Genomic DNA, 18931 nt, shown 5'->3' with positions numbered 1-18931 from the left:
GCATGCAGCTGCGGGTTTTGAAGCCGGGGAGGCTTGGGGGGAAACAGGTCCACGCAGGACAGAGAGCCAGGGAGGCTCGGGGATACACAGGGAAGTAGGGTCCAGGGAGATCTTGAGGGTTACAGGGCAGAGTCTTGATCTTGACGAGAGCTCAGGGCTTACCGCCGCAGGGTGGGCTTACCGCCTGGCCTCAACCTTGATTACCGAAAGGCCGGGAGAGAAGGGCTCTGCCGCGGGCACGGGTTACTCTAAACTAACTGGCCGGTCGCCTATATACTCCCCCGGCGGCTGCATGTACGACAGTGGCCACGTAGCAACTCTTCCATCCACAACTCCTTATGGTCTGAACTTCAGGGCAGACGTGGCTACCCCTGGCGGTGGCCCTTGGTGACGCATCGGGGCCCAGTCAGCTCCAAACCAGACACACACAGGGCCCAGTGACGTGCACCAGCCTGACTGCTACGTGGCAACTCGGCTTCGTCATAGTCGTTGACAATGGACAAGGCCGTTGAACACGTCGCAGAGGTCGAGGCTTGCTACGCATGGGTTCCAAGTGGCCGTCGCCAAGCACTCAACACGCAAACACTCGTGGTGCCGCACTCGCCGACAGCTCGATCCAAACTGCTCAAACTGTCCGTTCGCAAGTCGCGTCATTATATCTAATTATATAAGTATTGTTTACGCCTAAGCGTGCCACAGCGTCCCTCCGCAATCCGCACCCCTTGGATCAGTCAGATGCCGCACCACCCAGGCCCAGCCCGAGAAACAGCGCACCAGGGGTTCGAGGCAGCCACACCCGGTCACTCCGTGCGGCTCGGATGCTGATGTGTACAATTCCCGGCACACGCTGACACACACACACACACACACACACACACACACACACACACACACACACACGTGCGTTTTCCTTGTGCTCTTTAACACACACACACACACACACACACACACACACACACACACACACACACACACACACACACACACACACACACACACACACACACACACACACACGAGGCCCGGACTCGGACTCGGTCCGGAGAGGGCTTCCCCTGGACCTCCTTCTGTCGACATGTGGGCCCCGCAGGTCCAATCCCACACCTCGTTGGTTCAGAGGCAACCCACAGTGAAACATGGATAACCAAACGCAAAAAGGAGTCGGCATTAGCTTCAGGGCATATCGGCTATTTGCATTTTTATCTTATGGCTGTTATGGCACCCGTTCACACCAGGGCCTATTCACGCTCTACATGTTCATTCCGTTGCGCGCCATCCACATAATGCATAGCTTAACGCCGTCGTGGAACGCATTGTCATGTACTCACTCGCTTTGCGAGAGAATAGGGACATAAATTAAACGTAAGCTTTGTCAACCCGGCTTCATTGAGGTACATCAAAAGCTTTCAACCAGTTGGCCCACGGCATCTCCGCGGCCACCCCGCAGCGGTCACGAACTCCACCCACCAGTTCCATTACTACTGCCCTGACGCCGTCCACACGATAGACGCCAACAAATGCCACCTGCAATCTGTCAACTGCATTGCCAACAGCCTCCACTGGCTGCTACAGCCGCCACTGGCTGCTACAGCCTCCGATGGCTGCTACAGCCTCCGATGGCTGCTACAGCCTCCTGCTGCTCCTGCCGCCGGCGGCTACTACCGCCGCGGCTGCTGCCCGCAGCCAGGGGTGCTGCAGCAGCTGCGCGGCGGTGGGGCGGTCGGCGGGCCCGGGCGCGAGGGCGGCGCGGATGAAGGCGCGAGCGGGGTGCGACCTGGCGTGTGGGTATGGGGTTGGCATGGGGTTAGCCGCGGACCAAATACTGGGTCGGGCGCCTCCACAGACACGGTACGGGTGACACACAAATGTGTTGCCCCTTGCCAGAGCACACCAAGACGCGTGCCACCCGTGCTATGCTGCGAGAACAGACAGACAGAGGCCACGGCAGGATAAAGGGCACACACACATGCACACACCGTGTGCGCAATGTTTTCCTTGTGCTCTTTAACACACCCCGTGTATGACTGGACATCACCCACTCACACATGCGACGGGAAGTGGATGGGAAGCCGGCTGTTGCGCCTGTGCCGCCTGTCACCAGTGGCGGCGGCCGCAACCGTGCCAGCAGCGGCGCTCGCCGTCTCCGCGCCCGCAGCATCCTCGCCACCGCTGTCCTCACTGCCGCTACTGCTACTGCTAGTGCCGCTGCCCCTGCTACTGCCGCTGACAGTTCGGCGCCGGCTCCTTGCATCGCCGCCGGCATCTGCAGCAGAAGCAGCAACACCAGCACCCTCCTTCGCGCTCATCGCTACTGCCACCATGTGGCGTGCTGCAAAGAGCCCAAGCGGGAGCTCCTCAACCGCCGCCGCCGTCGCCGCCGCCGCAACAGCCGCCGCAGCCGCCGCAGCCGAAGACGAGGCGAAAGACACGTTCCTGCTCCTGCCGCTGGCACTGGCAACACTGACGCCTCCCTTGCTGCTGACGCTGCTACTGCCGGCGCGGTAGTTGCTAATGCCTCCGAGGCCACTAGCAGCAGCGCCAGCGGCGGGGTGGCGGGGCGAGCGCCTGCTACTGCCGCCGGGGGTGCGGGTGCGGGTGGGGGTGCGGGCGGTGGGAGGACAGCCCACGAGCAGCTCGTAGGCCAGGACGCCGACGGACCAGATGTCCTGACGGGCGGGACCCGCGGGTGGGCGGAGAAGGACACAGAGAGATCAACGCAAGGCAGTACAGATACGCAAAACGTCCGGTAGACCTCCCGCCATCCGCCCCGCCCCATTGCACCCAGGCATCCCGCTACTGCCCGCCCCGCCCCGCCCCGCCCCCGCCCCGCCCTGCCCCGCACTGCCCTGCCCTGCCCCGCCCTGCCCTGCCCCGCCCCGCCCCGCCCCGCCCCGCCCCGCCCCGCCCACCGCCCCGACCCGCCAACTCACCACCTGGAAGCCGTACCCGGCGACAGCAGGCATGGCCTGACCCGCCGCCGCCGCCGCAGCCGCCGCAGCCGCCGCCTCGTCCTTGCGCAGGCAGAGCGTGACCTCCGGAGCCTGAGGGGAGGAGCGAGTTGGCAAAGCGGCGAATGGGGGATGGGGTCGTCACGCACGCGCGCAGTCCTGTCCCTTCTGCCCCGCACGTGGCGGCCTCAGGCCTCGGCGGCAGCCCTGCCCCTCAACCGCCCATCCCGCCATTCAAGCACCCAGAAGCTCTGCAGCCCAGCCCATCATTCTAACCCCCACCCCCACCCCCACCCCCACCCCCACCCCCACCCCCACCCACCCCCATTCCCACACACCCGCACCCACACCCCCACACCCCAGCCCAGCCCCTACTTGCCATGTACTCTGCTGTGCCGGTGCGGGTCACGGGCCGCTCCTCCCGCGCGCTGATGGCGGCGCCAAAATCCGTCAGCTTTAGCGCGCCCTTGGCGTCCAGGAGCAGGTTCTCGGGCTGTGCGTGCGTGTGTGTGTGTGTGTGTGTGTGTGTGTATGTTTAGTGTGTGCGTGTGTGTGTGTGTGTGTGTGTATGTTTAGTGTGTGCGTGTGTGTGTGTGTGTGTGTGTGTGTATGTTTAGTGTGTGCTTGTGTGCGTGCGTGCGCATACTGTGAAGATTGGGAGGGCAGCACGGCAGATACATAAGCCCCAGCCCCCAGCCCAAGTACTACGGTGGCCGCGCACCTTGATGTCCCGGTGTACAGTGCCGCGGCCGTGCAGGAAAGCCAGCGCCCGCAGCAGCGGCGCCAGCACTGCAGTGGCGGCCTCGAGCTCGGGCATGCGGCACCCAGGCAGCGCGCGGTGGCGTGTGAAGAGGTCGCCTCCGTCTGCCCGCTCCAGCACCAGCACCAGCAGCCCCTCCTCCTGCGGGGTGATGAGACAGATGGGATCAGATGGGATTGGTGAAAAGTGGCGATGAGGTAGCGACTGGCAAGAATGTGGTGGTTGAAATGTGAGGGCGGCGGCAGGGTTTTTTGCTTTTGCGTGGTTGCTTAGTTGGGGATTCAGGACACGAACGGCGTGTGCAGGCTGCGGCCGGGGGCGCTGGTGGGTGCGCTGTTGTCTTAATGATGGGTGCGATGACGTGCGCAAGGAACGCTTCAACACGCCGCAGACACACACCCAACAACCGAAACTATCCCGAGCCCACGGTTGCCGCCAGCGGCCTGGCTCCCCCCCTGCTGCTGCGCCGCAGCTCCACCACAACTGCCACTTCTACGGACCTGGAAAGCCCCGTACAGCTTTATGACGGAGGGGTGCCCCGCCGCCGCCACGTGCAGTGCCACCTCCCGCCCCAGCTGCGCCCGCCACGCCGCCGCCAGGTCGGGCGGCAGGGCGCCCGCCACATGCAGCATGTCGTACGCCTTGAGCACCACACGGCAGCCCGACACCAGACACGTGGCCTGTGGCATGCGGCGCAAAGAGGGGCGTGGTTTCGTCATTCCAACGGAAGGGGATGGCAACCCAATTCCAAATAAACCATGACCCAGATGAACTGATTGCCTTCCACAGGTCAAGCAAAGCACGCAGTCCTCTCAAAAACCCAAACCCTTGGAACTAGGCTACGCAACTTGCATATCACAACACCGGTGCTTGCCTTGTGCAAGGAGGAGGCATCCCCGCGGTAGAAGGCGGGCCGGATGTCGTAGTCATCCAGCTTCCACACAGCCCGGGCCATGCCAGCTGGCAGCACCCCCGGCGGCGCCGTCAGCAGCTGCGGCGGCTGTAGCAGCACCTGCGACTGCGACGGCTGCGGCAGTAGCTGCGAACGCCGGCTGTTGCCGCTATTGCCGCGGTCGCCGACAGCATCTGGCGCGGATGCGGCCGTGCTACTGCCATCCGCCGCCGCCGCCGCTGGTGCTACTGCCGGCGTGTCATGCTCAGCACGGCCCGCCTCGGCCTCCAGCCCAAAGCAAGCCTCCTTTAGGGACTTGCCCCGACCGGTGCTGTGTGCGCCGTGCACCAGGTGTCGCTCCTGCTGCGACCGAGACTGCGACCGGGAGGCAGGCGACCGAGGCGACGCAGGCGGCTGCGGGCCGGCCGCCAACGCTGCGGGAGGTGGCGGCTGCACATGTGGCGGCTGCAGCGAGTGTGTGTTTTGGGGTGGCGCCGAGCCGTGTAAGCCACGGTGACATTGCGCGTCCTCCTCGTGGCCCCCATTGCTGCCGCCTAGCTGCCCATCCTCGTCTTCCTCCTCCTGTCCCTCCTCCTCCTGCTGCTGCTGTTGCTGCTCTTCCTGCAGCCTATCCTCCCGCTCCCTCTCTTCCTCCTGCTCCCGCGCCCTCGCTTCCTCCTGCTCCAGCAGGTACTCCTCCTCCTGCTCCGCCGCCGCCACGGCCGCCGCCGCAGCGGCCTGCAGCGCCCACGCCCTCGCCTGCTGGTTGTGCAGCTCCAGCAACAGCAGGTGCGGCGGGCGGGGCGGCGCCGCCGCTGCCGTGTGGCGCACAGACGCAATGGAGTCGCACCGCCGCCGGCGGGACGCATGGAAAGACCCGCTCGTGCGCGGCAAGCCACCCCTGCTGACGATGCTACTGCCACCACCGCCACCGCCAGCAGTGCCGCTGCGGCTGGTACGTGTGCTACTGCCGGCCCGCCAGCTTCGGCTTTCGCGGTGGAACGCCATCATAACCGCCTCAAACGGCGAAACGCTGGCGCCGAATCCAGATCCCGCGGCCGCGGCTGCGGCAGCTGTAGCATCCGTGCAGGTAGGCGGCGGCGCGTCGGCGCCTTGGCTGCTGTCCAACTGAACCGGAGCCATTGGGATTTGCAGCAGTAGCTGCGGCCGGCTGCTGGTGGCGGAGGCAGGCAACGGCGACAGCGGCAGCGGCGGCTGCGGCTGTAGCATACCCACCGCCGCCACGGCCTGCTCCGCCGCGGCAGCAGCAGACACGGATCCCTTCGGGCCCCCGAAGGAGGAAACAGGGCCCGCGGATTCCAAATGCCCCAGCCCCAGCACCGCCGCCGCAGCCCTGGCGGCGGAAGCCGCACGCTCCGCCGCCGCAGCTTCCTCGGCCTCGCTCTCCGAGCCATCCTCCGGAGCCGGCTCCGCGCCGCCAACGTCGCCGCCGCCGCCTCCTGTTCCCATGCCCGCAGACAGGGTCGCGGTAGTGAGGAGCACACGCGGCTGCTGCGGCTGCTGCTGCTGCTGCTGCGGCGGCGGCTGCGGGTCCGGCTGCGGCTGCTGCTGCGGGTCCGGCTCGCCGCTGGACGTCGTAGCAGTGGAAGTATCTGCAGCAACTGACACCGATGCAGGTGCAGGCGCAGAGGCTGTCCAGAAGCCGTCCTCAACCTCCTGCGCCGCAGCACCACCACCAGCACTAGACTCGCCGCCACCGGCACCGGCGCCGCTGCTCCCGTCCTTTGCATGTTCACCAGCCTGATCAGCCCCAGCGGCAGCAGCGGCAGTAGCAGCAGCAGCAGTGTCTGCGTCCAAGGAAGGTGTGAGCGCGAGCTGGTTGGTCCAGACGCGCCACCCCGCCTCCTGCTGCTCCTGCAGTAGCAGCTCCTGTACTTGGTCCTGCGGCTGCGGCTGTGGCTGCGGCTGCGGCTGCGGCTGCTGCTGCGGCTGCGGCTGTAGCTGCTCCTGCTCCTGCTGCGGCTGTAGCAGATCATGGCGGCTGAGGGCAGGCGTCGGCGGCCACGGCAGTGGCTGCGGCGGCTGTAGCATGGGCGCGGGAAGCGCCAGGGGATGCGCAGGCTGTAGCACCGGCAGCAGGTGCGGCTGCAGCAGTGGGATGCGGTGCGGCGGGCGCCGCTGCTGCTGATGCTGCGGCGACTGGGGAGGCTGGAGGAACTGGTGTGGTGGCGGCGCATGCGCCGGCACGGGGGCGGGCGGGGAGGGCGGCTGCAGCAGGTTGCTGAGCGTTGGATGGGACACGTACACATCCTCCCCCTCCCACTCCTCCAGTGCACCGCCAAAAGTCGGCCCGCCGCCGCCTCCCGCTCCTGGCGCCTCCTCCGTCGAGCGGCGCAAACTGCAGCTGCCGCCGAAATGGACCGAGCCCGCCGCCGCCGCCGCCGCTCCTCCCGGCGCGCCCATAGCACCAGCTGTAGCTGCGGCTGTAGCAGTGCCCGGGCGGGGCAGCCTGCCATCGGCTCCGCCGCCGTCTACGGCGGACGGCCCGGCAGTAGCAGCAGCCAGGATCGGCAGTGGCGTCGTTGTGGACCGCCGGATAGGCAGCGGCGGCAACACAGCGGCGGCGGCGCCGCCAGCTCGCTTGCGTTCCTCCGCCGCGGCCGCCGTGGCCGCCGCCTCCTCCTCGCACGGGGCCTCTGGCACGTTTGACAGCCCCGACCAGCTCAAGCGATATCCGGCTGTCACAGCTGCCGTGAAGGGCGGCGGCAGTAGCTGTGACGTCTGCTGTGGCGGCTGCAGCAGCGGCGTCGGGCCGCTTGCGATGTGATGCTGGTGATTTGGTTGGGAGTGGTGCTGCTGCTGGTGCTGCTGGTGCTGCTGGGGGCGGTGTAAGGTGCCGGTGTGTGCAGGCCCAAAAGCGATGGCCGCGCCCGCCCCGCCGCCGCCGCCGCCATTCAAGCTCCAGCGGCCACTGGCGCCCAGAGGCGACGCCGGCGGCAGTAGCTGGGGCAGCGGCCCCGACTGCGCCTGCGTCGCGGCGGCGGCACCGCTGACGCTGGCGCCTTGGTACGGACTGGCAGGGCTGCTGCCGTAAAGCCCTGGCGGAGTCCGGGGCGCTTCCAGCACCCCCCAAGGCGAGGCGCCGCCGCCACCGCAGCAGCTGCAGCAGGCGACAAAGCCGCCGTCACACGACAAGCACGCGCCTCGAACCCGCGGCGATGAAACCGCACGCGTCTCAGGGGCTGCCGCCGCCGCCACCTGCTGTGCAGTGCCCGCGTTCAGGCCGCTGATGGACCGCGGCATTGACCCTGCCGCCGCCGACGGCGACGGCAGCCCGCCGCCACCGCCGCCGCCGCCGCCGCGGCCACAGCAACCCGAGCTGAGCTGCCGCCGCCAGGACGGCGACGGCGGTGGCGCCGCCGGCGGCGCCGGACCAGACGTCTGCGGCTGTAGCTGAAGCTGAACCTGCGGCGGCTGCGGCTGCGACCGAAACGGCCGCAGAGAAACAGAGGCAGGCAAAGACGGTGGCGGCGGCTGCGGCGCTGCTGCCGCATCGCCGCAGTACCCTGCTTCAAGCCCACTAAGGTGCGCCGCTACAGCCGCCGCCGTCGCCGCCGCTGCTATAGCCTCGCCTGACTCTTCACCAGTGGCTTCCGCTGCCTCCGGCAGCGGCGGCAGCACCCCAGAGGCGGCTCGGGGCGTGGAGGAGGTGGAGGAGAAAATGCTGCTACTGCCGCAGTAGACATGCCCTGATGACGACGACGGCCCTGCTACTGCCGCCACAGGTGCCGCCGCCGCGGCCGCCGCCTGCTGCACCTGCTGCCGTAGCCCCGACGAGCTCCGGTGCCAGTTGATGAGGTGTGGGTGTGAATGCAGCGGCTGTAGCGGCTGCTGCGGCGGCTGTTGCAGCGGCGCTGCAGCGGCGGGAGAGGCGCGTGCCATGCCGCCGGCCGGGTGGCATAGCGCTGCTGCTGGGCTGCTGGGGGCTGCGGCGTAGCCACCAGTGAAGGAGCCCCTAGGGGAGATGCCGCCAACGCCGCCAAACACGCTGCCGCCGCCATCAGAGTAGCCGCCGTAACCGCTGTAACCGCCATAGCCGCTGCTGGCGGCGGACGTGGAGGCTGGGGGCCAGTAGCTGCCTACTGGGGAGGAACAGGCGGCGTAGGCGTGGGACTGGGAGTAGTAGCCGGCAGCAGCACTGGGGGAGGCTGGGGGTGCGCCGGGGCAGCCGCCGCCGCCGCCAGGCGTGGCGGCAAGTACGGACGCCAGATGCGGCAGCGGTACGGCAGCTCCGTACATTGAGCCGCCGCTGTACCCGGCGCCGCTGCCGTCACCGGCGCGAAAGCGCGAGGGCGCGCCGGACGCCGCCGCCGCTGCCATCAGCTCCTGCCTGCTGCCGCCAACTGACGCGCGATACGGCGGCGGCGCCGCCGCCCCACCCTGTACGAGCATACCACTTGTGACTGTGGTAGCCAGTGCGGTTGGCGGTACGCATCCGTCGCTGTCAAGTTGCAGCGAGGGTGCGGACATGCGTGGCGCGCGCGGGTCACTGAACATTTCGCCGTCCTTGGTTGCGACGCTGCAGTCGAGCAGACCCATCTGGCGCATCTTCATGCGTGTTCGCCGTCGCCGAGCTTCCGCCAGCTCGGCCGCGCTGGGCGCGGGACCGGAGGTTGCCGTTGGCGACCCGTTTGCGGACTTCCCTGGTCGCCGACCGAGGAGGAGGGGCTTGCCCGAAGGTTCGCCGCCGAGCGCATTCCAGGAAAACCCGATACCTCCCGTGGGGCTGGGTGGTGACTGCGCAGTCGGTGAAGGCAAGGCCTTCGGCTTCTTTGAGGCGGTGCCAGAATTGGGGCCTGGAGATGCCGACCTGCCGAACAACCGGGCAAGCCTTTCCCCGACGCCAGCTTTCCTCTCTTCCATAATGCCTGCTACTGCTAGCGTGGTCAGCGGCCCGGCGCGGGATTCTTGCTGTTTGGCACCTAGAGTTCCATGCTCCTTCCTCACTGCGAGCTCTCTTCCATCCTCCTTAGTTTGCTAGAATACATCAACATGATTACCGTCAAATACCCATGTGCAAAAGATTGAGAGAGGCGTTTGCTTGCCGGTGTGCGTCGTTTCAGCTGCCAAAGAGCATATGTACCAACCACAAGTTTGCAGGCATAAACGCGCAGTAGTTTTATACGTAAACAATCAGAAACACGTAGCGCGACGTCGCCTGTGGAACTTCATCGTACGCCTGTGAACCGCAGGTTAGGTAATGCCAGGGCAGTCGTCATTAAGTGGGTAATGCACATCCAGGGTGACCTGGCCACATCTGATCCTCCTCTCATGGCAGGCCTGCTGGCTGATTGCTGCAAAGCCTTGTCACGGTTAGCCACCCTGGATGTGCCCACGATGCCAGGGGAAAGCTTCGGGGAAAGGGGAAGGCTTGCAGGGGGCAGCGGGGCTTGGACGAACGGCCCCCCGCACCCCTGCTTCCGCACGAAGCCCCACCGGGAGCCTGGGAGCTCTCGCCAACGCGGCGTCCCCACACGCCGAAGCAATGTGTTGAGTTTGCGCCTAGGACAGGCGATCACTCAGGAGTCAGGACGGTGTATTGGGGCTCGCGCTTAGACAGGCTCAACCCATCTAGCTCCCTACGTCAACGGACAGAGGTCGGACGGCTGGGGAGGACAGGCTCAACCTGTCCTCCAGACTCCACCACGGCGCACGGCACCCCCTTACATGAATGCGTAACCGGTAACCACCGGGACAGGCGGACAGGCCACCGGGAGTGCTGCCACTTGCAGGGCATAGCGGCACGACACGGGTAGGAAACTGGCACGACTCGAATTGACTCGAGTTGGAAACCAAGTGAATCACCAAGTCGCATTGTTGTACAGGATGATATCGTCCCAGGCCAAGGGTGCCCCTCTTGTCTAAGGCCGAACTCAAAATCAGGTTGGGGCGACCACCAGACTGAAACGGGGAAGGATACAGCTTCGTACCAACAGCCAGACAAACAGCCTGGGCCCTGGCCCCTGGCTCCAAACGGCCGTGCACCACGCACAACGACAATCATGCCACGGGCATAAACCGCATGTGACAGCATCCGCATGCACCGCCAGCCTCAATTGCCTCAAGCACTCCTCGCCGAAAGGGCGAATGAATACCAAAGCCTTGTTTGTGCCCCCGCGTCCCTTGCCTTCCCTCGTCCACATCCCGAACGCATGCCTCTACGCATATGTGGTTGATCATCTGCGTGTGGTCAAACGCCTCATCCATACTCCTCTGCGGTGCCTGAGACGACATTGAACTGATGCGCTCTCCCTTGAAACAACCTCCCACCGCTCAAGCAACATCCGCCACTTGATACCGGCCTTAGCACGCGGCCCAGACCACCCATGATCGCCACGCAGTCACGTCCTCTCGATGTCAGTTCATAATAATCTTGTATTCAAAAAGTGAAGCCTGTGCTAAGATGACGTCACCACCAGGACGACTGCATAAGAATACTGGAAACAGCGCCCCGTATTCCCCGGGGGCTGGACCTCGGCCCCTCGCACGGCCTACGCGGACTCTGAAGAGGCAGAGTTGCAGAGCCTGCGTCTCTCCTTATGAACAAACATCAAGGCTGCTGCCCGCCCGCACGCACGCTGCACAAACCAGCGGTGGCAGCAGCCTACATTAATGCACCGTGCACGCGAGTGTGCCTGCACCCAAGTCACTACGATACCGGTTTCCTCAGAAACCAGCAAACACCCCAAACACATTTCCAACCCGACTAGCAACTGCGCACAACATTCCCGCTAGCCGGGCCTGTGAACACCCACATCGTTACCTCGTGCATTAAAATATATTCAATGCCCTTCAGTAGCAAGCGCTGATACGTCATTAGAACTCGTACGCACCTTTAACGATGCACCACATAATTAAGCACCCGCGGTCAGGGCAATAGCTTGAACAACAAAGGCGTTGCGCCCCAGGCGCGTTCTACCTGTCTCCCGGTGTTTTCCACACCGACGCCTTTCTAGGTAGGTATTTACTGCGTGGTCGCGACCAACAAACCCAGTAATGCCCTGCGGCCCCCAATCCCTGACTCTCTTGTGATCCCAGCCCGGACCGCACTACGTCGGGGAACGCAATTAAACGCATAACCGCTTGTTTATGAAGCCCCCGCCGCGCATCCCTAAGATACGATGCAAAGAGCTGAACAACACATGCAGCACGCGCCAGACACTAGAGACGCACATAACCCTTCTTTCTTTCCACCTTCCAGACAAAGTTATCAATTCATCAGCATACTTGCTCAGGTGCTGAGTCCCATACAGTCGCCCCACAGAAAAACCCTATCGCCCCTGAAACCCAATCTGCAATGTGTGCACGTGCCCGGACCTTTCTCGCCATGCACCCATGCACCGCGCACCCGCGATTTGTAAAATGCTCGTGCAGCCTATCCCCTGCATGCTTCCATGAGCCATTGCTCATATCTCGCATTCGCATTCTTACCATGCGTATCCACCCGGCCCATGCTGCCGCCCCTTTTTACGAAGCGGCCGGGCTCGCCGCTAACTGACTGAGCACGCACGTGAGCCGCCCCTCCGCGGTCACCGCTGTGTTTCGCGTCGCCTTGTTGTCAATTCTGCAGCCATGCAGCCCGCCGTGCCACCGTACGTGCCTGCCCCGTACAAGCCTGCCCCCTACGCGTGTGCTGATGCATGCCGCCGCACCCCCGCGGCCGCGCCGGTGCCCGCGCCCGCGCCGTGCCAGCCGCCACTGATACTACTGGTGATGCAATGCTGGCGCCACGTCGCGCCGGCGTAGGTGCCACTGCTGCTGCTCCCTCCTGCCGCGCCTGCGTCGGGCTGCTCTGGCAAACATGGCCGCGGCAACGACCGATGACTTGGGACCTGCTCCTACACGGCTAGCAGCGTTTCCGCAGCGTTCTCACAACGAGAAGCCGCCACCCTCAGGCGGGCTCGGTCATGTGTTATCACGAGCCATGGGCGCCGGTAGGAAACCGCTGTCCCCTCGCCTTCTCCACTGCCTGCGTGGCCCCTCCCCCACTTGCCTGCACGGCCTCTCACTGCGTGCACGGCCTGCAGACTCCTGAGCTGCACCGGACGACTCGGCTGCACTGCACTGCACTGCTAGCGGCCAGCGCTCTGCACTGCAAGCGGCCGCTAGGGCAGGTCGTGCAACCAAAGACCGCCCCCGCCCCTTGCGCTGGGCTCCTGCCGCCGCCGCCGCCGCGCAGCAGCCGCAGCCGGCCTCGCTGTCGGCACGCTTGGTGTCTCCGCCCTAGCCGCCGCCGCCCTAGCCACCCTAGCTAGCTCCCTAGGTGTCGGCGCGCGAGGGCGGCTCCAACTCGCCAATGGCGCCCAGATGGGAAAGGCTGCCGGGAGGCGCCACACCCTGTGGTAGCGGCAACAAGAGCAGCGGAATCAGCAACAAAGGCATCAGCAACAAATGCATTGACAGCGGCAGCACATTGCAAGTCGTGGCACCAGAGTCAGCGCAGCAGGCAATGGGCGGCCGCAGCGCCGCAGCAAGCAAGCCGGCGTGTGCGCATATGCACATCTGACTTCGTTGTGTTGCCCCCTGAGTTCCCACTTCCAAGTTTCCATTCGGCAGCCCCTCGGGCCCAACTTCCCAGTTTCCAGCCGGCGCCCCTGGGTCCTGCTCCTCCTCACCTGGCGCGTGAGCTGAGCCCTCGTGGCTGCCGCAGAGCCGCCCACGGCCGCTGCGCCGCTGTACGCATGACGGTTCGTCGCGTTTGCAGCGCCCGCCGCGCCCGTGTGGACGCCGGCGTTCAAGAGCGCGGCCGCGGCCGCACCGAGGGCGTCAGTGCCGCGCGCCCGCCGCTCCTGAGCCTCCGCCGCCTCGGTCCCCGCGCCCTTCTGCTGCCGGAACTGAGCCTGGCGCAGTGAGTGCTTAAGCCAGGGATGCCGCAGCAGCTGCAATGCTGTCGGCCGGTCGCCCGGCCGGTCGGCGAGCGCGGCCGCGATGAAGTCCTGAGCGCCCGCCGTGACGAAGGGCGGGAAGCGAAGCTCGCGAGGGTTCATTGCCGCGTTGTCGTTGGCGAGCGAGGAGACAAATTGTTGCAAGTTGTCGCCGCTGGTGTAGATGTCGCCGGCTCCGGGCTGGGCGGAAACAAAGGGCGGGAAGCCGACCAGCATCTCGTAGGCCAACACGCCGACCGACCAAACGTCCTGCAACACATCCGCCAGCACGAGTGGGTCGCGTTGCATGTTACGGCAGTTTCAGTGGAAAACGCTGTTTCCAGGACGGCGAATCGCACAGTTTCGCTCATGTCCTTGATTATTTAAGGAGATCAGTATGAAGTGGAGGTAATAATCAAAACGGACCGACATCCCGACCAACACGCGCAGACAGCGGCCCCCTCCCCACCAGGACCGCCCTGCGTGCTTACCACTCATCCACTACCCACACCACCCCCTCGAGTTCAATCCCGAGAACTACGGTAACGGAACCCCAGTTGTTGGGCTTGGACACGCCCATCCGACCCCTTCCACGCCTGAGCTGCACGCACAAGCCCCGGACCCCCAGCAGCCCCCGCCCCCCCGCCCTACCTAGCCCGGCCCAGCCGTGTCTGACATGGCCTTGCAAAGCACGGAACCCCGTGTGGCCCTGCTCAGCGAAGTCACGGCCCTGCAGCAACTCACCGCCGCGGTGGTGTAGGCTAGGTCCATGTTGTTTTTGTTGTCCTCGGGCAGTTCCTTGATGGGGCAGCGCTCCACCTCCGGCGCCTGACGGATAGCGGGATCACAAGAGGAATCAAGAATTGTTACAGCTTCATTGAGCTGCGTCGACCTCCAACCTGGTAATAAAATTGTTGAAAGCCCTCGACAACAACCCCCCCCCCCTGCTGGACTTCACGGACATCGGTAACAACGCGTCTACGCTGCAACTGTACCTGCCTACGACTTCACTTCTAAATTAATCATGAATGTAACCCCCCCCCCCGCGTCACACACCATGTGTCAACAGGCTGTCGACAGCCCCCGTGCCCATGCACTCTGAACCGGGTCACCCGCGCTGCAGTTGTTTTGCCCCCTTCCCCTTCCCGTCCGCTTTTCCCTCATGCATCCCCCTTTTGACCACCTGCTCACCATGTAATCCATGGTGCCGGTGCGGGTGACGGCCCGCTCATGCGCGATGTTGATGGCGGCTCCGAAGTCCGCCACTCGCAGCTGCCAGTTGGTGGTCAGCAGCAGGTTCTCGGGCTGCGAGCGTTTGGAAAATGGGATTTTGTCAAGAAGCAAGAAGCAAGCAGGTTCTCAGGCTGCGCACGTCGTGGTTTCGTATGGAAGAATGGGATGCAAGAGGGAACTTGAGAGCTTTTGAATGCAAAGCACAGAGGTGATGGAAGCACATGGGAGGGCGCTTGTGGAGGAGACATGCTGGTGACACATCATGGCACAACGGTGGACGCGCGTTCATTCCCGTTGTGAGGCACGCTTGGACAGCAGGGCACTACAGCAAATGCGTTTGGCGATTGGTCACAAACACAAACACACAAACAAACCGTCAAAACGTCATTGGGCAGGTAGCTTGCGTCGCGCACCTTGATGTCCCGGTGCACGATGCCGCGGCCGTGCAGGTAGACCAGCGCGTCCAGCAGCGGCGCCAGCACCAGCACACGCAGCTGCAGACGGGGGTTACATTCATGATTAGTTATGATGTGCATGGACGTTTACTCAGCCCATACCTCCTCGTTTCCCCTGATGACCTGGGCTTGGGAATACCGGTACAACCAAAAAAGGAAAACCAATCACTCGCCCCTCCTTGACTCGCCCACCTCCCCTTTGACTCCCAACCCTCCTCCCCTCCACCCCCTTCCCCGTGGCGCCTCCGTGGCATTCCCGCTCACCTGCTCCTCGTTCATGCGGCACCCTGGCAGCGCCCGGTGCACCTTGAACAGGTCCCCGCGCGCCGCCCGCTCCAGCACCAGCACCAGCCGGTCCTCCTCCTATGAAAGACAGACAGAGGCAGCGTGTGGGAGTATGGACGTATGTTTGGGAGCACGCAGGGTGTGTGAGCGTGATGAGCGTGTGGGTGTAGGTGGCGTGTGGGTGCATGTGGGTACATGTGCGGACGTGTCTGCGGGCGTGTGAAGGGCGCGTGTGTGGGCGCGAGGCATCTTCACGGGCCCTCACACCCGGCTGCTGCCAGGAGTCAGTCGGACACGACCGCAGCCATCGCTGCGTGCCCTCAGGATGCACCGGCCCGTACGGTTTGGGAATACGGATGCTAAATGCAACTCGGACGAGTGCCTCGTGCTGTCGTACCTTTGTACCGCAATCGGTGTACCCTTCCCCCTTGGCCCTTCATCACCGGCACATTCACGACACCGCAAGCGGGGCCTGCCCCTCCCTTCCCCCCTTCTCCCAACCCCCGGCTAACCAACCCCCTTCTCTTCCCCCTGCCCCTGCTCCCTTCCACCCTCCCGCCCCCACCCCTCCGCCAACGCCCCTCACCTCAAACACGCCGTACATCATGAGCACGTTGGAGTGGCTCAGATCGGAATGGATCCGGATTTCCCGCACCAGCGTGTGTACGGCATTGTCCGCCACCCGATTCAAGCTGTACACTTTGAGGATCACCTTGTGACCCGAGCTCAGGCACTGGGCCTGTGAAAATGCAGGTGCGTTTGCGAATGCAGGGCGTGTGAATGCGAATGCGTGTGAATGCAGTGAGGGGATTCTGGGCATGGGTGGTTACGAGAGCGCGAGGGAAGCGGAACGGGCGCCCCAGGAGGACAGAGGCATGCTGCTGTTTTCGTTCGCGACTCGGCGCTATGCAAGTCAATGACCCTGATCAAGAGAAAACAACCCACGCATTCTTGCATGCATACATGGTGTGTTTAGGACCCGCTGTCTAGACACCCGCTGTCCCGCTTGTTCTATTCGCCTCCCTTGAGCACACACCCCGGGGTTCGGGGGTCGCACCTTGTACACCGAGGACACCTCGCCCTTGTACAGCCTGGCGCCAATGGCGTAGTCCGCCAGGCACCACACCGGCCGCCGCATGCCCTCGGGCACGCCCGGACAGATGGCCAGCAGCGTGCTGGAACCAGTCTTGCCGGCGGCGGCCGCGGCAGCCGCCGCCGCCGCCGCGGCGGCAATGGCTGCTGGCATGGGCGGCGGCGTGGGCGCCAGCGGCGGCGGCGGGGACACGGGTTCCATCGGGACAACTGAGGTACTGGCGGCGCGGCGGGCAGGCTTGGGCATGGGCGACAGATGCGCCATTGTTGCCTGCTGCTGCTGCTGCTGCTGTTGTTGCGGGTGGCCCTGTGAGGCCAGCGTGGGAAAAGCGGTGGTGCTGCCCGCGGGCGACAGCGAAACCCCAGCACCGCTGCCGCCGCCGCCGTCGCAAACACCGATGCCCTCCGTCGCCGCCGCGGCCACGCCACCAGAGCCGCCGAGGGCCGCCGCCGCCGCGGCCACGCCGGCTGAGGCGTTGACCGCCATGCGCAGGGTGGGCAGCGGCACGGAAACCGCCGTGTTTGCCACAGAGGGACTGGCGAGGCCATAGCTGCTGGCTCCCAAGCCGCCGGCGCCGACGCTAGTGAGGCTATTGGGGCCGGTGCCGCCTCCGCCGCCTCCGCCAAGGCCGCCCGAGTGCGTGTGCGCGAGCGCGGACGCGTTCACGGGCGTCAGGTTGCTGCTGACGGCGTGGTTGAGGCCGCGGCCGCCCGCCGAAGGCGAGGGAATGGCTGCCCTGCCCAGCGGCTCGGAGACGTCGTAAATGGCGAGGTTGTAGGGGCCGCCGCGGCCGGGGGCCGAGACTGTGCCGCCGGGGGTGCCAGCGGCGCCGGGGGAAGCGCCGGAAAGCGTGCCGTAGGAGGGCGGGTGGTGGTGTACGCCGCCGCCGCCGCCGCCTTTTGTAAAGGAGGGCAATGCGGCGGCTGCAACCTGCGCCTGTGCGGAAGAGGAGGGGCCGGAGCCAAACGACAGGTTGCTGAAGCGCTTGGTGAGGAAGCGGCGGGTGGCGCCACTGATCGCGCCGACGGCCCCGCCGGCACCACCGGCACTGGCAGCTCCGCTGCCGCCTGCGACGGGGGAGGCGGGCCCGGTGCCGACGGTGCCAGCGTCGCCAGCGCCCTGGGGCGAAGACGTCCCTTCCACTCCGTTGGAGTTGGGGTCGACTGACGCGACCGCGCTCTGACTAAGACTCCAAGCGTCAATCGGCGGCAGCTTCATTTGATTAGCTGCCATCGCTGCTGATGCCATGGATGATGAGGGAGCTGGAGCGACTCGTCGGCCGGTGTTTGCGGCCGCAGCGCCGCGAGCGCCGGCTGGCGAAGGAGATGGGAGCGCGAACGAGCCCGGCCCTTCACCCGCAGCTGCGGCTGCCATGTTTGGTAGAAGCTGAGGCATAGATGCTGCGTGCCGAGGCGGCCTGCGTTGCTTTGCCACGGGTGCTGGAGAGCCTTCCCACGCGCCATCCACGAAAGGCTGCGCCCCTGTACTCGTTCCTGTTGAAACTCCATCACCTGAAGCTTCTAAAGTTGTCTGCGACTGGCGAGAGAGGTCGCTCGCTCCAGACCGGGCTGTCTTCAAGAGACGCCTCAAGCCCTGCAAAAGCCCTTTGCTGCGTTTAGGCTCCTCTCGACTGGCATCCACAGGCTCCAACATGGCTGTGGTCACGCCAGGACGACGCGGTTCGCAGCACGAACGCTAAAATATTGTGCGAGGTTTCACGGTTTCCTTGACTCTTACGTATCGTCGTTAGCTTCTATGGGTCTTATTCTATGCAAATGAATTGGCGCGGGACTATTCTGCGCGAGGTGCTGGCCAGCATTTCGCCCGAAACCGCGCTAGCCCCATTCACCCGATCCGTCGCGAGGGAAAGCCTAGGGACACTGCAACATCATATAAACATACACAAGCATTATTGGTCCCAGATAACCGTGTAACTTGGTCATCAGCAGCGTTTTGTTTTGCGTCAGCTTCACGTTGAAGTAGCATATAAGCCTATCATAAGCTCTTGAGCTCATTCAAGGACACCGGGACAGTGCCAGGGGTTAAATCAGTCAGATTGGAGTTAGAAACGACCACTATGCAACCACTTGCGACCACTGTGCCAGGAATGACCACTTATTGGCCTGCAAGGAAGCACCTAATGGCATTTGTGACTTGTCCTTACTCGCGAGTGTTGGCAAGGTGACCTCTTCGCTTGCGGCGCTGAAGTTCTTACTGATCCGGCCCTTCGTGCAAGGTCGATTTCAGGTGACCTGGGCGAATTTTGCCGCTGAGAACTCCGCCCCGGCCTCGTAGTGCGGCGTGTGCACATAGTGTGATGTTGTAGCACGCGGTGTCGTCCAGGCGGCGCGCCTGACACGCGTGTGAATTAGCTGCACCC

General features: G+C 64.7%; 2 protein-coding genes across 2 annotated transcripts; both read right to left on the bottom strand.

Annotated features, from left to right (window-relative positions):
• Nucleotides 1-107: 107 nt before the first annotated feature.
• Nucleotides 108-9810, bottom strand: CHLRE_04g228850v5 (uncharacterized protein). The gene is made up of 7 exons (XM_043062066.1): nt 4583-9810; nt 4209-4388; nt 3670-3849; nt 3328-3441; nt 2931-3041; nt 2044-2666; nt 108-1774 (listed from the first exon to the last, which is right to left on the bottom strand). The coding sequence occupies exons 1-7, from the start codon at nt 9482-9484 to the stop codon at nt 1624-1626; spliced, it is 6261 nt and encodes a 2086-aa protein (XP_042925418.1). The 5' UTR covers nt 9485-9810; the 3' UTR covers nt 108-1623.
• Nucleotides 9811-10272: 462 nt separating this feature from the next.
• Nucleotides 10273-18660, bottom strand: CHLRE_04g228800v5 (uncharacterized protein). The gene is made up of 8 exons (XM_043062065.1): nt 16516-18660; nt 16045-16197; nt 15438-15536; nt 15132-15212; nt 14677-14790; nt 14230-14313; nt 13237-13755; nt 10273-12958 (listed from the first exon to the last, which is right to left on the bottom strand). The coding sequence occupies exons 1-8, from the start codon at nt 17923-17925 to the stop codon at nt 12881-12883; spliced, it is 2538 nt and encodes an 845-aa protein (XP_042925417.1). The 5' UTR covers nt 17926-18660; the 3' UTR covers nt 10273-12880.
• Nucleotides 18661-18931: the final 271 nt, after the last annotated feature.

The sequence above is a fragment of the Chlamydomonas reinhardtii genome, chromosome 4, assembly GCF_000002595.2.
Source record: "Chlamydomonas reinhardtii strain CC-503 cw92 mt+ chromosome 4, whole genome shotgun sequence".
Lineage (NCBI taxonomy): Eukaryota > Viridiplantae > Chlorophyta > Chlorophyceae > Chlamydomonadales > Chlamydomonadaceae > Chlamydomonas > Chlamydomonas reinhardtii.
The sequence above is the reverse complement of the archived record's forward strand: the minus strand, read 5'-3'. Positions and strand labels throughout refer to the sequence as shown.

What these genes read in the sequence shown, in the direction of transcription:
- CHLRE_04g228850v5 (XM_043062066.1), bottom strand. Translation starts at nt 9,484, where the DNA reads ATGGAAGAGAGGAAAGCTGGCGTCGGGGAAAGGCTTGCCCGGTTGTTC. An exon ending in ATGCCTCCTCCTTGCACAAG is followed by an intron (nt 4,389 to 4,582) that starts GCAAGCACCGGT and finishes CGCATGCCACAG; the next exon opens with GCCACGTGTCTGGTGTCGGG. An exon ending in CCGGGTACGGCTTCCAGGTG is followed by an intron (nt 2,667 to 2,930) that starts GTGAGTTGGCGG and finishes CCCGCCCGTCAG; the next exon opens with GACATCTGGTCCGTCGGCGT.
- CHLRE_04g228800v5 (XM_043062065.1), bottom strand. Translation starts at nt 17,925, where the DNA reads ATGGCAGCCGCAGCTGCGGGTGAAGGGCCGGGCTCGTTCGCGCTCCCA. An exon ending in TCGTGCACCGGGACATCAAG is followed by an intron (nt 14,791 to 15,131) that starts GTGCGCGACGCA and finishes AAACGCTCGCAG; the next exon opens with CCCGAGAACCTGCTGCTGAC. An exon ending in GGGCTCAGCTCACGCGCCAG is followed by an intron (nt 12,959 to 13,236) that starts GTGAGGAGGAGC and finishes CCGCTACCACAG; the next exon opens with GGTGTGGCGCCTCCCGGCAG.